This window comes from Tasmannia lanceolata, unplaced genomic scaffold, assembly GCF_043159265.1.
Source record: "Tasmannia lanceolata isolate RefF3 unplaced genomic scaffold, GAP_Taslan_0.1 ptg000013l, whole genome shotgun sequence".
NCBI classification, from domain to species: Eukaryota; Viridiplantae; Streptophyta; class Magnoliopsida; order Canellales; family Winteraceae; genus Tasmannia; species Tasmannia lanceolata.
The window spans coordinates 738,939-753,620 of record NW_027518690.1 but is presented as its reverse complement, the minus strand read 5'-3'; the positions used below and the strand labels follow the sequence as shown (position 1 = coordinate 753,620).

The window sequence follows — 14,682 nt, the reverse complement described above, 5'->3', positions numbered from 1 at the left end:
CACACTTTTTTTTACTTATTTTCAGCTCTATCTATTTACAGCAAGTTGCAATTTCCTGCTAAATGAGAGAAGTTGAAAGTGTAATGAGAGAGAGTGTCTATACCAAAATAAGGGGGCTAGGGGAAACATTACCTCAGGAGGAATCAGATAGCTAAATCACAAAATATTACTATGGAGAAGATTTTTGGGGCACAGCCTATCTAAGTTGGGGACCACTAAATGAACGGTTTATTTCATCCAAATAAGTAGGCCCCACTTTACATTTGGGGGGGTCGTATATTTACACTGAAATACACGCTCGTGTATCATACAGAATTTCCCACAAGATAGCAATAACAGTTGGGCCCACCCACATGACATCAACGTGATCCAAACCATTCGTTTCTAGCAAATAATGAACTGTGGATTAGGAGTGTCATTATCAAAATAATGAACAGTGGATATATCATCATTCCCCATATAAATATGTAGTCATTGTGATAATATCTTAGTACTGCAGAGAAAGATTACACATTCGTGATGTTGTCTCTGACATGCTCTTATACCACTCTATGTTTATCTGAATGTTCTTCCCATTATCTAAAGAAAATTTCACTAAACCCTAACATTCCCATCTCCAAAACAAATTCCTCATCTTTATCTTCAACATTTCCTAGCAATGGGAAATGGGTTTCTTTCAGAATCAGATTTCATGCAAAATCTGCTAAATCAGAGACAGATACAAACCCTCAAAACCCTAAGCAGAAAATCACCATTTCTGCAAATGATGAGAACCCATCTGGGAGTTTCTTGTCTCTTCTTTGCCCTTTGCTCAAGCTCTTTGGAGTGAGTTTCTTATGCTTTATCTTCTGTTTTCTTCTTGTTTATCAAACTATGTACATGATTATAGATGACTGTTTGTTCATGGCTTTGACTAAAGTTTCACTTTTTTTATGACATAGGGTATCCCCACCAAGTTTCACTTCATGGTGTTATATAATTATTTGATCTTGATTTCATTATTGTCTATGCTTCTTTACCAGCTTATTTCTGTTAATTTAATATGCTTTTATACTAATTGACCTATTGTCCCTATTGCCTATTGGGTTTCTTCACAATTGTGATGCTTTTATACTGATTGAGCTATTTTGCCATATTGGGTTTATTCACAATTGTAATGCTTTTATACTGATTGAGCTATTTTGTCGTATTGGGTTTCTTCACAATTGTAATGCTTTTATACTGATTGAGCTATTTTGCCCTATTGGGTTTCTTCACAATTGTAATGCTTTTATACAGATTGAACTATTTTCCCAATTGGGTTTCTTCCAAAATTGTAATGCTTCCTTTGTTTTGTAATTCTGCTTTGATGTTCGTTTTGTTGATGACAGGGAAGAGATCCTTCTCAAGAAAGGAGTGAAATCTTAGAGGTAGGCTTCTGTCTAAGAATCATCTATAATTCCTTCCTTTATAAGGAGTTTTTTCTGTGAGGGATTTGTACTCTGTTCTCCAGTTTTAAAATTTTTGATAAATGAATATGGGAAAATCTTTTCTTGAATTGGAAACACTAAGCCCATGTTTGGCAGCCATGAAAGTTTTATTTTCAATGGAATGTTAGTTTATCAAGTGGAGGGAGAGGGGCAAGGAGAGTGAGAGAGGGAGAGAATTGAGAGGGCACGAGTGAGGATATGGTGCGAAGTGGCTGAAAAACAAAGAAAAGAAAAACTCTATTCAGCCACTTCGCACCATATCCCCTCACTCATGCAGTCATGCCCTCTCAATCCTTAGTCCTTACTCATAAAAAAAAACCACTTGGTAAGCTAATATTCCATGAAAAACATTTCATGGTTGCCAAACATGGCCCAAAGGTGAAATTGAACTGTCCAAATGCTCATTTTATCTGTATAATTGGGAGACAAACGAGAATATAATATTCTAATGATTAAGGTTGATCTTGGTAGTCTACTCCAACTAAAGGCTTCATATCGCAGCAATTTCTCTTTTGTCTGGTAGAGTACGAATTTATTGTTGATTACTTACTGCTTGATTTTGCGTTTGGGTTCTCTTTCTAAATGTGAAAATTGGATGTTTTCAATATCCATACAGTTTATATTAATTTTGAGAGCTACATCTGTTTCACTTAATAGGTATCAACATCTTCATTATCTACTTTGGCAAGACTTCCATGGGGATCAAAATCACTATCAAGCAGTTTGCACAACCAAGTGGCCTCTGAAGATCCTCCACTATCTTTGCAACTCTTTGAATTTGGTAAGTTGCTTCTTCTAGTTTATGTATTGGAGTCTTAGCTACCTAGGGAGGGAGCTTTAGTCAGTGATTATAATAAAACATCATTTAAAATTCTACATATCCTTTGTATCACTTACCTAGTATACATGCCATTCTCATTTCCAAAATTTCAAGTGTTAGCAGTATTTGTCGGTGGTTACTAGGATTGCCAATAATGACATACTGGACAAAGGAGGATTAAGCAGTTGAGATCTTAATAAATAATATGGTAACTGAACTAATTGATGAGTAATTTCCTCCTAACAACTCCTTTGGTGATTTGTGGTACTTTGACGGGTAAGCTATATGTAGTGAAATCTTCTGATGTATGGTTCGATGGAGACACAATCAAGCAGAGAAATAAGATAGAAAATGCAATCTAGAACACGTGATTTGCATGGTTCCTCACGTTGTGTGATTGCTTTGTGACTGAAGGCGATCCAAAAGCTTCCGCTATAGGCAAAGATTAAAGACAACAATAGGCAAAGAAAAAAATTAAACAATATAACCAAAAGGTCTATCACGACAAGCTTATATAGAATCCCAATCCTCACCCCCATTCAATAGTTCCACCCAAACATGGAGACTGTATGAGTTTTCACACCGGAAGAATACCCCTATTTTGTGCTTTGGAGGCATTGCTCCCCCCAAGGACTCCGTTGGCTGACCTTATTTGTGGGGCCTTTTGGGCACCCATTGTTCTCGCAGGTGGGCCATGGTACATGATGTAGAAGTCAAGACATAAACATGCCACTATCGATACAGATTACAAACGTCTTGGTGCCACTTGGCCTGAGAAGACTGAACTAAAACAATGTGGCCACAAGTCCACATTACAGCACCAACTTAATGCATTCTCCCAAATCTGATGATAATATGGATTAGTATTGATGACTTAAAGCCACTTTTTATGTTTTGTTGCTTCATTCTATATAGCAGGCATTACAATTGGATTATTGGACATATTCCTCAATGAATCTGGGAGTAAATATAGTATCGACATTTCTCTAAATAATGAATTGCGTTAATGCAGTCCTCCATCCAAGTTTATGTCACAGATTTTAAATACTGTATTCTGCTACTGATTTGAGCATGCAATTTCTACTCGTCACGTTATCTAAACTTAGTTTTTATCGGTTATAAAACTTATAAAGTTCATTATAGAATTTTTAATATCCAGATCCATCTCTCTGCTTTTAGGGATTGCAATGATTCACAAGTGGGATGTTCTAAATATTATTTGTCAACAGAGGCATGTCCTTTCTGCAGGAGAGTTCGGGAGGCCATGACTGAGCTGGATCTTTCTTCAGAGGTAAGATATGCATTGGATATGATTTTCCCTTTCTATTTTCTTTGCTTCTTTGCTTTAATAAAAGCCTGTGTTGGATTCACATGGCAGTCCCCTCATGCTATTATTTCGTTCTTTTCAATGTTTTATAAATTTTGATTGTTTGATAGGCTTGAACATCATGCAGGTCTACCCATGCCCGAAAGGTTCTTTAAGACATAGGGAAATGGTCAAAAAAATTGGTGGCAAAGAGCAGTGAGTAATTTTTATCATGAAGCTTTTGTAGATAGTTTTTAGTTAGTAAATTTACGTGGGCTAATATCTAAATGCTGCCCAAACACCAACAAGTTCTTGTGAGGGTTTTCTTGATGTTTCAGTCTCTCCTCTTTGAACTTGTGCTCGTACCTGATTCTTTGGATCATTGCTAACTTAAAATAGCTTTCATGTAGGTTCCCTTTCCTTGTTGACCCAAATGCTGGTATCTCAATGTATGAGAGTGGTAAGTCATCAAGAATGTAATGTTATTCAATGATCTTATTGCAAAATAAAAATGTGCTGCCAAATTCTGTTCTGATACATTGCTTACATGGAAGTACATATTTGATTTCTGGGTACTGACTTCTATTAGGAAATACCTTTGCATTTCCATGCATTTGCGGATTCAGTTGATTACTTTGCCGACAGCCTTTTGATTACTTTGCCTACAGTCTTTGTTGTAGTTCAGTGATCTGGTCACTGACTCAGGTGGCCCTCCTGGCTCCAATTGGTGGAAATGATGAGACCTTCCATATATTGTGGGGCTCTCCAGATAGTTGGGGGTAAATAACACCCAAAACACAAAAGTACCCTTTTTCAAGCAATCAAAGAATCAAAATCCATTTTTGGTTGAAAAACCTCTTCCCCAAGTTCTCAAAATCTTTTATATTTAACAAACCATTTCCTATCATTCGGTCTACCTTGAAATGGGGATCTGTTGATTTTTACTCGTGGGATGGATTTCTTAAACCCGACTTAAATCCTTAATATGTGATGCGAATTATGGATGCTTAATTTCTTTAGATTTAGATTACTTTTACTCAATTTTAGCATCAGAATGATTTATTGAATAATTATTTTCATTATTTGATTAACTGATATTCAAAGCCCTAGAAACAAAAGCAGTAAGCGGGGGAGTGGTGGCGGGGCAGAGGGAATCCTTATCACTTGAGTCCGGGAGTATCATGCAAGGGAAATGGTAGGTTCAATTATGCTCAAGGAGAGGACAAAAAGATGAGAAGAAAAGGAGCTGATGAATCTCGAATCTTCCAATTAATTACGACAAGAGGAACAATGGGAGGAAGACTTTCAATTTAGAACCAGGGAACTATAGGTTCTGCAGGAAGCGGGAGGCCACATTGTATAAATCCAGACTGTGAGTTAGAATGTAAGGGGGCTTAGGGTATTCAGAGAAGAGAGTGCTAGTACTACAATAAGGAAATATAAGGCAGACGTAGTACCTGCGATAGAGAGACAGTTGTGATTGGTTGTTAGTTGTTTAGACCCATTTGTGATTCAAAAAGATGTAGTAGAAGACAGTTGCTCATTGTCTCTGAAATTTAAATCACTGATGGATAGTTTTATCTAGATTAGATGTTTACCTCACTCTCTCGGTCGAATGACCGGAGCTGTCATAATTTATGGTCGGAGTTGACTTGATCATAGTTACACAAAATTCTGAATAATAAAAAAGTTAATTAAAAAATCCCAATTTTTATGCCATTTTAAGCTTTAATAAATAAAAAAAATATCTTGCTTTCTTTTATTTGAATATGAGTTTCCGAAATTAAATGTGAATTTGATGAATAATTCATCAATTTTCAATATACTATTTGTAAATGCTGTGAGTCATTCAAAATGAAAATGAACTCACATCTTAATTTCATATGCATGCACTTAACAATCGTTACATGCTTTTTGTTGAGTCTTAGTTCGAAAAATAAGTGGTCATACTAAATTATGACGGATTTAGCTCCCTGTGACCTGCCTCTTAACCCACAACAATGGCAGTGGGAATTGCCACTGTCACCTGAACTCCGGGCCAGGTTTTAAATTTCGACCGAAATCCAAAATTTCGGGTTTCGGTCGAGAACGAAACCAAAATTGGGTATACTCGAAACTGTATTAAATTTCGGTCGAAATTTTGTTTCCCTGGAAAACTCGGCTGAAATCACCCAAAAAGTAGATTTTTTTCCGTTAAATAATACTTTCCCTAAATTTCAGCCTTTCAGCCGAAATTTCCGAAATTTTCTATAGAATAAAATATTAATTTATCTGATTTCGTGGATTTCGCCCGAAATTTTGAAATTTCGGATTCGGTGAGGACCGAAACTACCCTCAAAACTGAAATTTAAAACCTTGACTCTAGGTAAGCAAGTTGACAGAGTCAGTTTGCTAATGCAGCCTAACTATGTTGAGTACTCACACAAATTTTAGCCTCTTGGGTATGTTGGAGTCAGTCAGAATTACTTTTCCAGGCCATTTTTTCTTTCATTTAGAGAACCAGAATATCATGTGCCTCAATCGAGCTTTAATCATCCTAACACATTTTAATTTCTTAGAACACATTGTGATTTTCTTCCTCCCCGAGCTTTCTTGAATATTGTATTTCTTATCTTTTCCATTCCTGTTATGTGCTTGTTGTGTTCTTATCTCCCTGAGCAAGTTTCCTGCAGATGCTGCCTTTAACACGATTTATTACTATGTAATTTAGTGACCAATATCAACTTTGTATTTTAAGAGGCATTCATTTATTCTGTTTGACACCTATAGGCGAGATTGTAAAATACCTATTCCAGCGATATGGTCAAGAAAGAAAACCCTCTTTTGGGCTCTTGGAAAGGTATGGTCCCTTTACAATTAATCAAGTATGACTTTGAAGAAACTTATTCAAGATTCAAAATGTTCTTCACTTATGTTTTTGTTTTGGGTTTTCAATTTTCATAGCATACATGTTTCAAGACTGTTCAATTCTCTTCTTTTTTTTTTCTATGTAGCACATTATTTACAGGATGGATGCCCACTATTCTTCGAGCGGGAAGAGGGTTGACATTATGGGAAAGAGCCAAAAGAGAACCACCTTCCAAAAAGTTGGAACTTTACTCATATGAAAACAACCCGGTAAGCCTACACCCTGTACTGTTACCAGAAACAGAGAAATTCATGAACTCTATGTTCCACTTTATTTAATTGCAAACAAAAATTATTACTGCAATTCCTGGGCTTTGCTACATTGTCTCTCTTTTCTGCAGTATGCGAGGATTGTGCGCGAAGCCCTTTGTGAATTGGAACTTCCTTACATCCTCCGAAATGTGGGAGAAGGGTCATCCAATTCGGAGTTACTCTTTAAGACATCTGGATCCAAAGAGGTAATCCTTTTATTATAACATCTAGCAAACTCCATGAATTTCAGAAAGTTCGTCCATGAAAAAATTGAAATGCCTTTATCCTATAATAATATTGAGCTGTAACTTTTATTTTTATTTTTATTGTTGGCCTGATATCCAACCTCTATCGTAAGCTTCTCTTATTGGCTGTTGATAGCTTGTTCAGAACTGTAATAGCCAACGGGAATATGTTAAAACAAAAAAGGTCTGTCAGTTACATACGAACATTCTATCGCTGAAAAGCCTTGAGATACCATACCAACACTGGAATCAGACATGAAAAGACCAGACTCTAAATCATAGCTTAAAAACTTGGAAACTAGACTTGACTCAAAATTGAGTTGAGTCGAATCAACTTAACTGAATCACTCGAGACTCGATAAAAATTCAATGGAATATTGCTGTTGAATACTTAAATTTCCTATGTATTCTGCTTTGAAAATTGCCCATCAATAAAATTTAAGGTGCCGGCCTGGGTTCTTAGATAATTCCAGGTAAAAAAAGGTGTTTAACGGCTCAATGCTAATCTCTATCGACCTGAGCTTACTCAACCAAAATGTGGAGTTAAAACTTGTTGGGTTCAGTACCATGGTCTAAACAATAGCATTCCTTCTTGCAGGTACCATATCTTGTTGATCCCAACACTGGAGCAAAATTAGGTAACTACAAAGAGATCTTACCTTACTTGTTCCAAACATATTCTATAGTAAACTAGCCTTCACCACCTTTTTTCTTATAGGTTTGAACAATTTCATTACCAAATCTTATTTTGTAACAACATGAGCTTTTTCTCAGTTTATCTGTAGTTTGTAGTTATTTCACTCGTGGTTTTTGGGGTATGGCCAATCTATGGTGGGAGAAGTGAAAATTGGGTGGACATGACTTGAGAAAGTTCATTCTTGGAGCTTGTGATTGAAGGAGTGTTTGGGTAATATCTTTCACTACTATGTTTAGGAAAATTTGAAAATTAAGGAAATTAAGTTATTATTAAGTAGCAGAACAGCATGAGTCAAACCCATAGAGGAAAAAACCTGGATAAGAGAATAAGAACAAAAAATAATAATCAAAAGACTAGGGATATGAAAAGGTGTTTGTGTCAAGGTTGTCTTGAACAATCCTTTTAAATTGCCTCATGTACCAAAATAGGGGTACGTTTGTCATTTTATTGAAGAGATAAGGGTGGGTTTGTTGTGTAAACAAAATAATTAATTCAACACGCTGCGCGATGAGGAGGGCTATTAGGAAGATGTTGTCTTCGTTGCATCTCATTTTTAATTAAAACCATTGACATTGAAAAATAAAATAAAACAAACCACCGAAGGCCATGTTTTGGCAACCATGAAAAAAAATCATGGGATATTTGCTTACCTAGTTTTGGACTCAACTTGGCCGTTCATTTTAGATTTTGACAACTGATTGTGAGTCCCAAACAGATTGTTGGACTCAAAATTAAACATGATTTTCAGTCGAATAATCTGTTCAGTACTCACAATCGGTTGCCAAATTCTAAAACGAGCAGGGCCTTAAAAGCAAAAACAGCCCCCTTTGGATTTCTTGAATTTTATGAAAAAGTTTGGAAAAGAAAAACTTTCCCAAAATTTCTTACTTTTTTATTGTTTGATTAGAAATGGAAAAGTAATATGAACCATACCCATTCAAGTTTTATTTAGAGGGGCCTTCAATTTATAATGATAACCCTCTAAATAACTCATAAGTGTATCATTTCCCCCAAAAAAAATTGTAGAGATGGGAAATTTTTTAACACAACAAGTGTTTTTCTTGCAATCTAAACAGGGATGTTTTTTACACGGACGCGCTTTTACTAATATATTGATTATGGCCTTGCTTCATGTTTTGGTCTTGCTTATCAACTTGGATGAGTATCCCATGTTTGGCAGCCAAGACAAATATTCCATGGAATATTTGTGGGTCCAGATGTGAGAGATGGTTGGGAGTAGACCTGGCAAAAAGTGACCCGGACCCACGGGTCCACCCTGCCCGCCCGTAAATTCCGAGTCCGGGTCACCAATCTGTGACCCGTTTAAAATTGAGGTGCTCGAAGAGAATTACAAAAGTTTTATTTTGGCCTTATTTTGGCCTTTATTCCGGAATTCCCGTAATTGACATATTTTTTTATTTTCTTTGTAGTTTTTTTAGTAATTGTCATAATTTAATACATTCGTTTGGTACTTTTTTTGGTAATTTTTCTATTTGGTTTCTTTTTTTCGGTAATTTTTCATTTAAAACTTAGTAATTTTATGAATATTATAAATTGCTATTATGTTATTGCTACCAACCTTTGCGCAATTTGTACTTTGTCAGATCTTTGCACCAAAGGATGTTGACAAGCCAAAAAGTAGACTAGGGGAAGGTGGCTAGCGAATCCCTATTTAAAAAAAAATCTTAAAAAATAATATGTCAGAAATCCGGGTTACCCGCGGGCCGCAGGTCGGCCCGGATCCAAGCATAGTGACCTGTAAAATTTTCCGGGTAAAAAATGACCCGGCCCGTTTGACCCGGACCCGTACGGGCGGGGTCAAAACCGGCCCGGTCCGCCCCTTTGCCAGGTCTAGTTAGGAGATTGAGACTTGACAGAATAACCATGACGGGAGCATGCAAACGTGGTAAAAACCAGGAAAACAAAATACCAATTTTAAATAGGTATTTTCTTTTCAGTAGTTTGTAGGGATTTTTTATGCTCTTTTGACTCCCGCCCACACGGGTGCAACCCGGGTCAATTTTTTGGGAATTCAGGTTGAGTTTTTACCTTAAAATCGGGGTCGGGTTCCAATTCATTTTTCACCAAAAGCTCAACCCGACCTGACCCAAGTTGCACCCTTGCAATTCTCTCCCTCTCCTACTTGCCTCAGGGTCACAGGACGATCTGAGGAATATTCTATGGAATAATTTTTCATCACAGAATTTACATTGTATCCCACGTAAATGCATGTATGTTTTTCAAAAAAAATAAAAAAATTGGGGCCTATTCCATAGGATGAACCAAGTCATCAATCCAATGAAGGAATGATCGTTCTCTGAAAATCATCTCCAAAGAATGATCCTAATTCCTAACCCTACAATTCATTGCCAACTTGCCCTGAGTTTTACAATCCAATGAAGGAATTGTAATGTGAGTTAAAATACCAGTCAGAGCAACCCAAAAAAATAAAGAGAAGTCAAATTAAAATACTAAAATTGAACCATAAATTTTTTTAATTTATTTTGTGTGTGTGTTAACTGGGGTTTTCAAAAAGAATTTTTAAGATTTCTAAAAAAAATATTTAGAAACTAAAATCAAAATTTAACTAAAAACAAAGGGGAAAGGTCAATAATCTCAAAAGACAACCACCATCTAGTGGTTTTATATATTTATTTATTTACCTTCAATTACACTGCTAATTTATAAAATATCAAATTTCAGAGATGCTGGTTTTATTAAATCCTTAGCTGTTAAAAATGTTAAATAACTCATTTCTAAGCTATCAATATCATTGAGACTACAGCAAACAAAAAAACATGGAATAATGCTTCCCTACTGTAGAACCAAGAAACTGAAAATGCTTCCCATTGCCATTTAATTGGAAAAATTTAACTGCCCAATTCGAATTAGTCACCAGCAAAGATATAAGAGAAGGTAAGAGCTAGAGAAATGGATATGGATGACATTATTCCTGTAAAAGCATTAAGAAAGAAAGGGATGGAGACTTGAGAGAGGGCATGAGTAGAGAGAGAGAGAGAGAGAGAGAGAGGAGAGGCGTAATGAGAAATCCGGGAAAAAAAATATGCTACTTCAAATTGTTTTTTTTCCTGTTTTTTTTATGGGCTTTTCAATTTTCATGTTCCCCTTACTCCCACGCTCTCAAGTCTCTCCCTCTCTGCCCATCTCTCACAACTGGCCCCACTAATATTCCATGGAATACTTTTTCATGGTTGCCAAACACAGACTTGGCAAAATGGTACCTGTACCCATGGGTACACCCGGCCCGCAGGGGTACGGGTACCAATTTCATTACCCGCGAAAAAAATACCCACACCCAATCGTACTCGTGACCCGCAGGTGGGTCTGTGTCGGGCGTTGGTGCCCGCGGGTTACCCGCCATTCGGTTTTCAACTTTTTATTCTTAAGGCTTAAACACTAAACAGTAAAAAATAGACTATGTGGATGGGCCAACAAAACAAGTCAAAGCAATCACAGTCTATGCGACTGGTAATTTTGGTTGTACCAAAACAAACACTTGTTAAAGTAAATGAAAAATTGTATGATGAATGGGCGTATAAACATGTACTCATCATCCCATCCTTCATATTTGATCCAACAGCAGCAGTTGACTTGTTAAGAAGCTGCTGTTGGATTAAATATCAAGGCTTGTACATCCATCGTATCACCTTTATGTGTTCATACACCCATTCATCATATAATTTCTTTTGCTAAAATATATATATATATATATATATATATATATATATATATATATATATATATATAATTTCTTCTTTAAATTTGCCGGGTTACCCGTGGGTATACCCGTACCCGCCCGGGTGGGTTCCGAGTTCATGAAAAGCTATGCGTACCTGCGCCGGTATTTCTTACCCGTACCCGCCGGTACCTATACCCGAACGGGTTACCCGTTTACCAGGTCTACCAAACATGCCCTAAATTGACCACAAGTTCAGATGGATACCAAAGGCCTTTCACTTACAATTAAAATCGAAAAGCCTGCCAATTTACTATAGCTTTGACTTAATAAATTCAGTTTTGAGTGATGAAGATGCACGATACACTTAAGAGTACCTGAACCAGCTTTGGTAAGCAATTTACTTAAAATTTGTAATGTTTAAAGACTTCACATTCATTAAAGAGAAGAACACGGTCTGCAGTAATAGAGTCTGTATGCTACAGTTTCCTTGGCAAGTGAATCAAAGTTACAAATAAATCCCATATTATTGAAAAATTTTGAAGATGTTCACTAATCTTGGATTTCTTGGATGAATTACAAAGACAATTGATGGTGCTTATAAAGAGCACTTACATGATAAACATAGAAATAAATCAAGACAACTATGGAAAGAGATAATACTAGAATATTCTAATCTAACCTAATCAAATCTACTTTCCTAATCTCTCTTGCTTGCCTCTTCTAATCCACTTGACTAATTTATATAGTTGCTTCATTTAGCCAACTTACCCAATCTACCTCTAAGATGATCCAACGGTGAGATCTTAACCCAATCCAACCGTTGGATCTCACACACATATTCTAACATGCCCCCTCAAACGTATATGGATTGAAAATCGATATACGTTTGACAATAAAAAAAAAATCCCAATACAATAGAATTTCCCAAATTACAAATGTAATCAAAATCAACCGATTTGATGCACACTTCCAGAAGTCGTTGACGAAGATCCTCTGATAAAGATTGATGTTGCTGCCAATGATGATTGATGATGGTTGCCTGCAAAGAAGATGCCGCTTGACATTTTGTCACGAAGATGGCTTAAAAGCCATTAGATCATAGCCTCGATGGGGCTAGAGGATACTCAAGCCTTGGTGGGCGAGTAGATATGGGTCACTATGGACCGATCCCGGAATGGGCAAGAAATGGCCACAATGGGCAAAACAACATGGGTCGGTTTTAGAATACCGATCCTCATGGAATTCGAAACTACTCTCGGGCACGCACCTCAAACCGAGGCACCTCAACCGAGTATTGTAGTTATTCCAGGCACGCACCCCAAATAGAGGTACCTCAACTGAAATATTCAAATTGAAAGAAATGAAAAGCAAGGAAAAATTGGAAGGAGAGCGACAACAAGTGGCTGAATGACAACAATTATTGGCAAACATCAAAGGTCAAACAAAACTTAGGATAGTATGTACAAAAAGGGGTTGCAAATATCAATTTTTGGGAAAGTATGTTGAATAAAATGAAAAAGGGGTGTTCCAAGGAGAATGGGGGGCCACCAAAGATAAGGGATAAAAATAGAGAAATCGGACTAAAATGTAACCAAACCAAAAAAGAAGGGGTGACCATAGCAATTTTTCTTGGGTAGTCATAAAAGAGGGAAGATGCAAACATGAAAATGGTCCAAATGGAAACAGGCTGTCACTATCAATATAAAAGGATGGGTATTTTCCTAAAACCAAAAGAGAGGGTGTTCTCCTTTATGAGTCATAATACCAAAGCCTGTGGAAGTGACAGGTGGTATTAAAGGTTTTGTGAATCTGCCATTTGTTGCTTGCTTCTGACATGCAGCTTGGGATTTTTCCATGTCCCTGTGTTCTTGAAGAAGAAGAAAAATCAGCAGCATGAAATGTCCATAAGCCTAGCCAAAGAGAGAAGAACAGAGCCGATGGCCATTGGAGGCGACGATGAAGAAGCTTCGGCAGCCAAAGAGAGAAACAAATAGGAAATTGACACGATAAAGGAAGGGGAAGCGTAAAACCTTATGAACCCTAATAGTGGCTTGTGATGGAAGAGCAATAGGTTTCTTCTTCTTTTTTTCTTTTTTTAGTTGCAGGCCCGGCGGACGGCTAGGTCAGCCGTCCACCGGAGAACGAACCTCCTTGAGTTGTGCTCAGGACCACGTTGGATCGTAGTGCTTTGATACCATGAAGAATTTTGAAGATGTTCACTAATCTTGGATTTCTTGGATGAATTACAAAGACAATTGATGGTGCTTATAAAGAGCACTTACATGATAAACATAGAAATAAATCAAGACAACTATGGAAAGAGATAATACTAGAATATTCTAATCTAACCTAATCAAATCTACTTTCCTAATCTCTCTTGCTTGCCTCTTCTAATCCACTTGACTAATTTATATAGTTGCTTCATTTAGCCAACTTACCCAATCTACCTCTAAGATGATCCAACGGTGAGATCTTAACCCAATCCAACCGTTGGATCTCACACACATATTCTAACAATTATCTCATAATATTGTCCTAAGTTTCAATTTGACAGTAAAATAGACAAATGAAACATTACAATATCAGTGCCAAAAGAAAAAAGAGAAACACTTGTATTCTCAAACACACTTAACGTGGTTAAAATTAGCAATGAGAACAATCATCTTTCTTGAAAGACCACAAAGATAAGCCTACTCTCTCTTACTAATCCCCTTCCTAATTAAAAAAAAAGAAGGCTACAACAGACAACCCAAAAGGAGACCCAATGTTAACTCCAGAAAGATCCACCGAATTCTGAGAAATTTGAGAAGACCAAACTTTGCCACGCCACTTTGCAATGGATGAAAAGATCGTTTTCTGTAGAGAGAAATCGCATATTTTCTAATCTAAATTTCCTCTTTTTGAATATGCCATATGTGTTAATATCCTCCCCAATCGTTATCCAACAAAAATCTTCAACTCTTAGTGCAGCTGCCCCAGGAAAGGGTAGAAGAATGGGACCTATTATGGAACATACAATGCCTTGCAGACGTATGATCATTATGTTTTAACCGGGGATTCTATTCCATCTCTTACAGAGATAACAACTTAAATAAAAAATGCTTAATAACACGGTGATACATTCATACAAAATTTCTACCCTGCTTCAACTCTTGGTGGTTCTGCCAGCCTTACGCTACATAAGGCTTGGAAGTAGGGCTGGCAATTTCCCCCGTTAAAACGGGGATCCACGGGGCGGGGATATATTCTCAGGGCGGGGATATATTCTCCCCCCTCCTCTTTCATC

The 14,682-nt window shown here is 36.9% G+C and overlaps 1 protein-coding gene across 1 annotated transcript; it reads left to right on the top strand.

The window, feature by feature from the left end:
* Positions 1–478: 478 nt before the first annotated feature.
* LOC143889410 (Thioredoxin family protein) lies at positions 479–7,896 on the top strand. The gene is made up of 10 exons (XM_077393600.1): positions 479–825; positions 1,371–1,409; positions 2,127–2,250; positions 3,519–3,580; positions 3,744–3,811; positions 4,006–4,055; positions 6,365–6,434; positions 6,589–6,712; positions 6,844–6,960; positions 7,598–7,896. Exons 1-10 carry the CDS (start codon positions 520–522, stop codon positions 7,691–7,693), a joined length of 1,056 nt encoding a protein of 351 aa, XP_077249715.1. The 5' UTR covers positions 479–519; the 3' UTR covers positions 7,694–7,896.
* The last annotated feature ends 6,786 nt before the right edge of the window (positions 7,897–14,682 follow it).

Bases quoted from the DNA above. Each gene is read 5' to 3' on its own strand.
- LOC143889410 (XM_077393600.1), top strand. From the start codon at position 520: ATGTTGTCTCTGACATGCTCTTATACCACTCTATGTTTATCTGAATGT. The intron at 2,251-3,518 runs GTAAGTTGCTTC...ATTTGTCAACAG, and splicing joins TTTGCAACTCTTTGAATTTG to AGGCATGTCCTTTCTGCAGG. The intron at 3,581-3,743 runs GTAAGATATGCA...AACATCATGCAG, and splicing joins AGCTGGATCTTTCTTCAGAG to GTCTACCCATGCCCGAAAGG.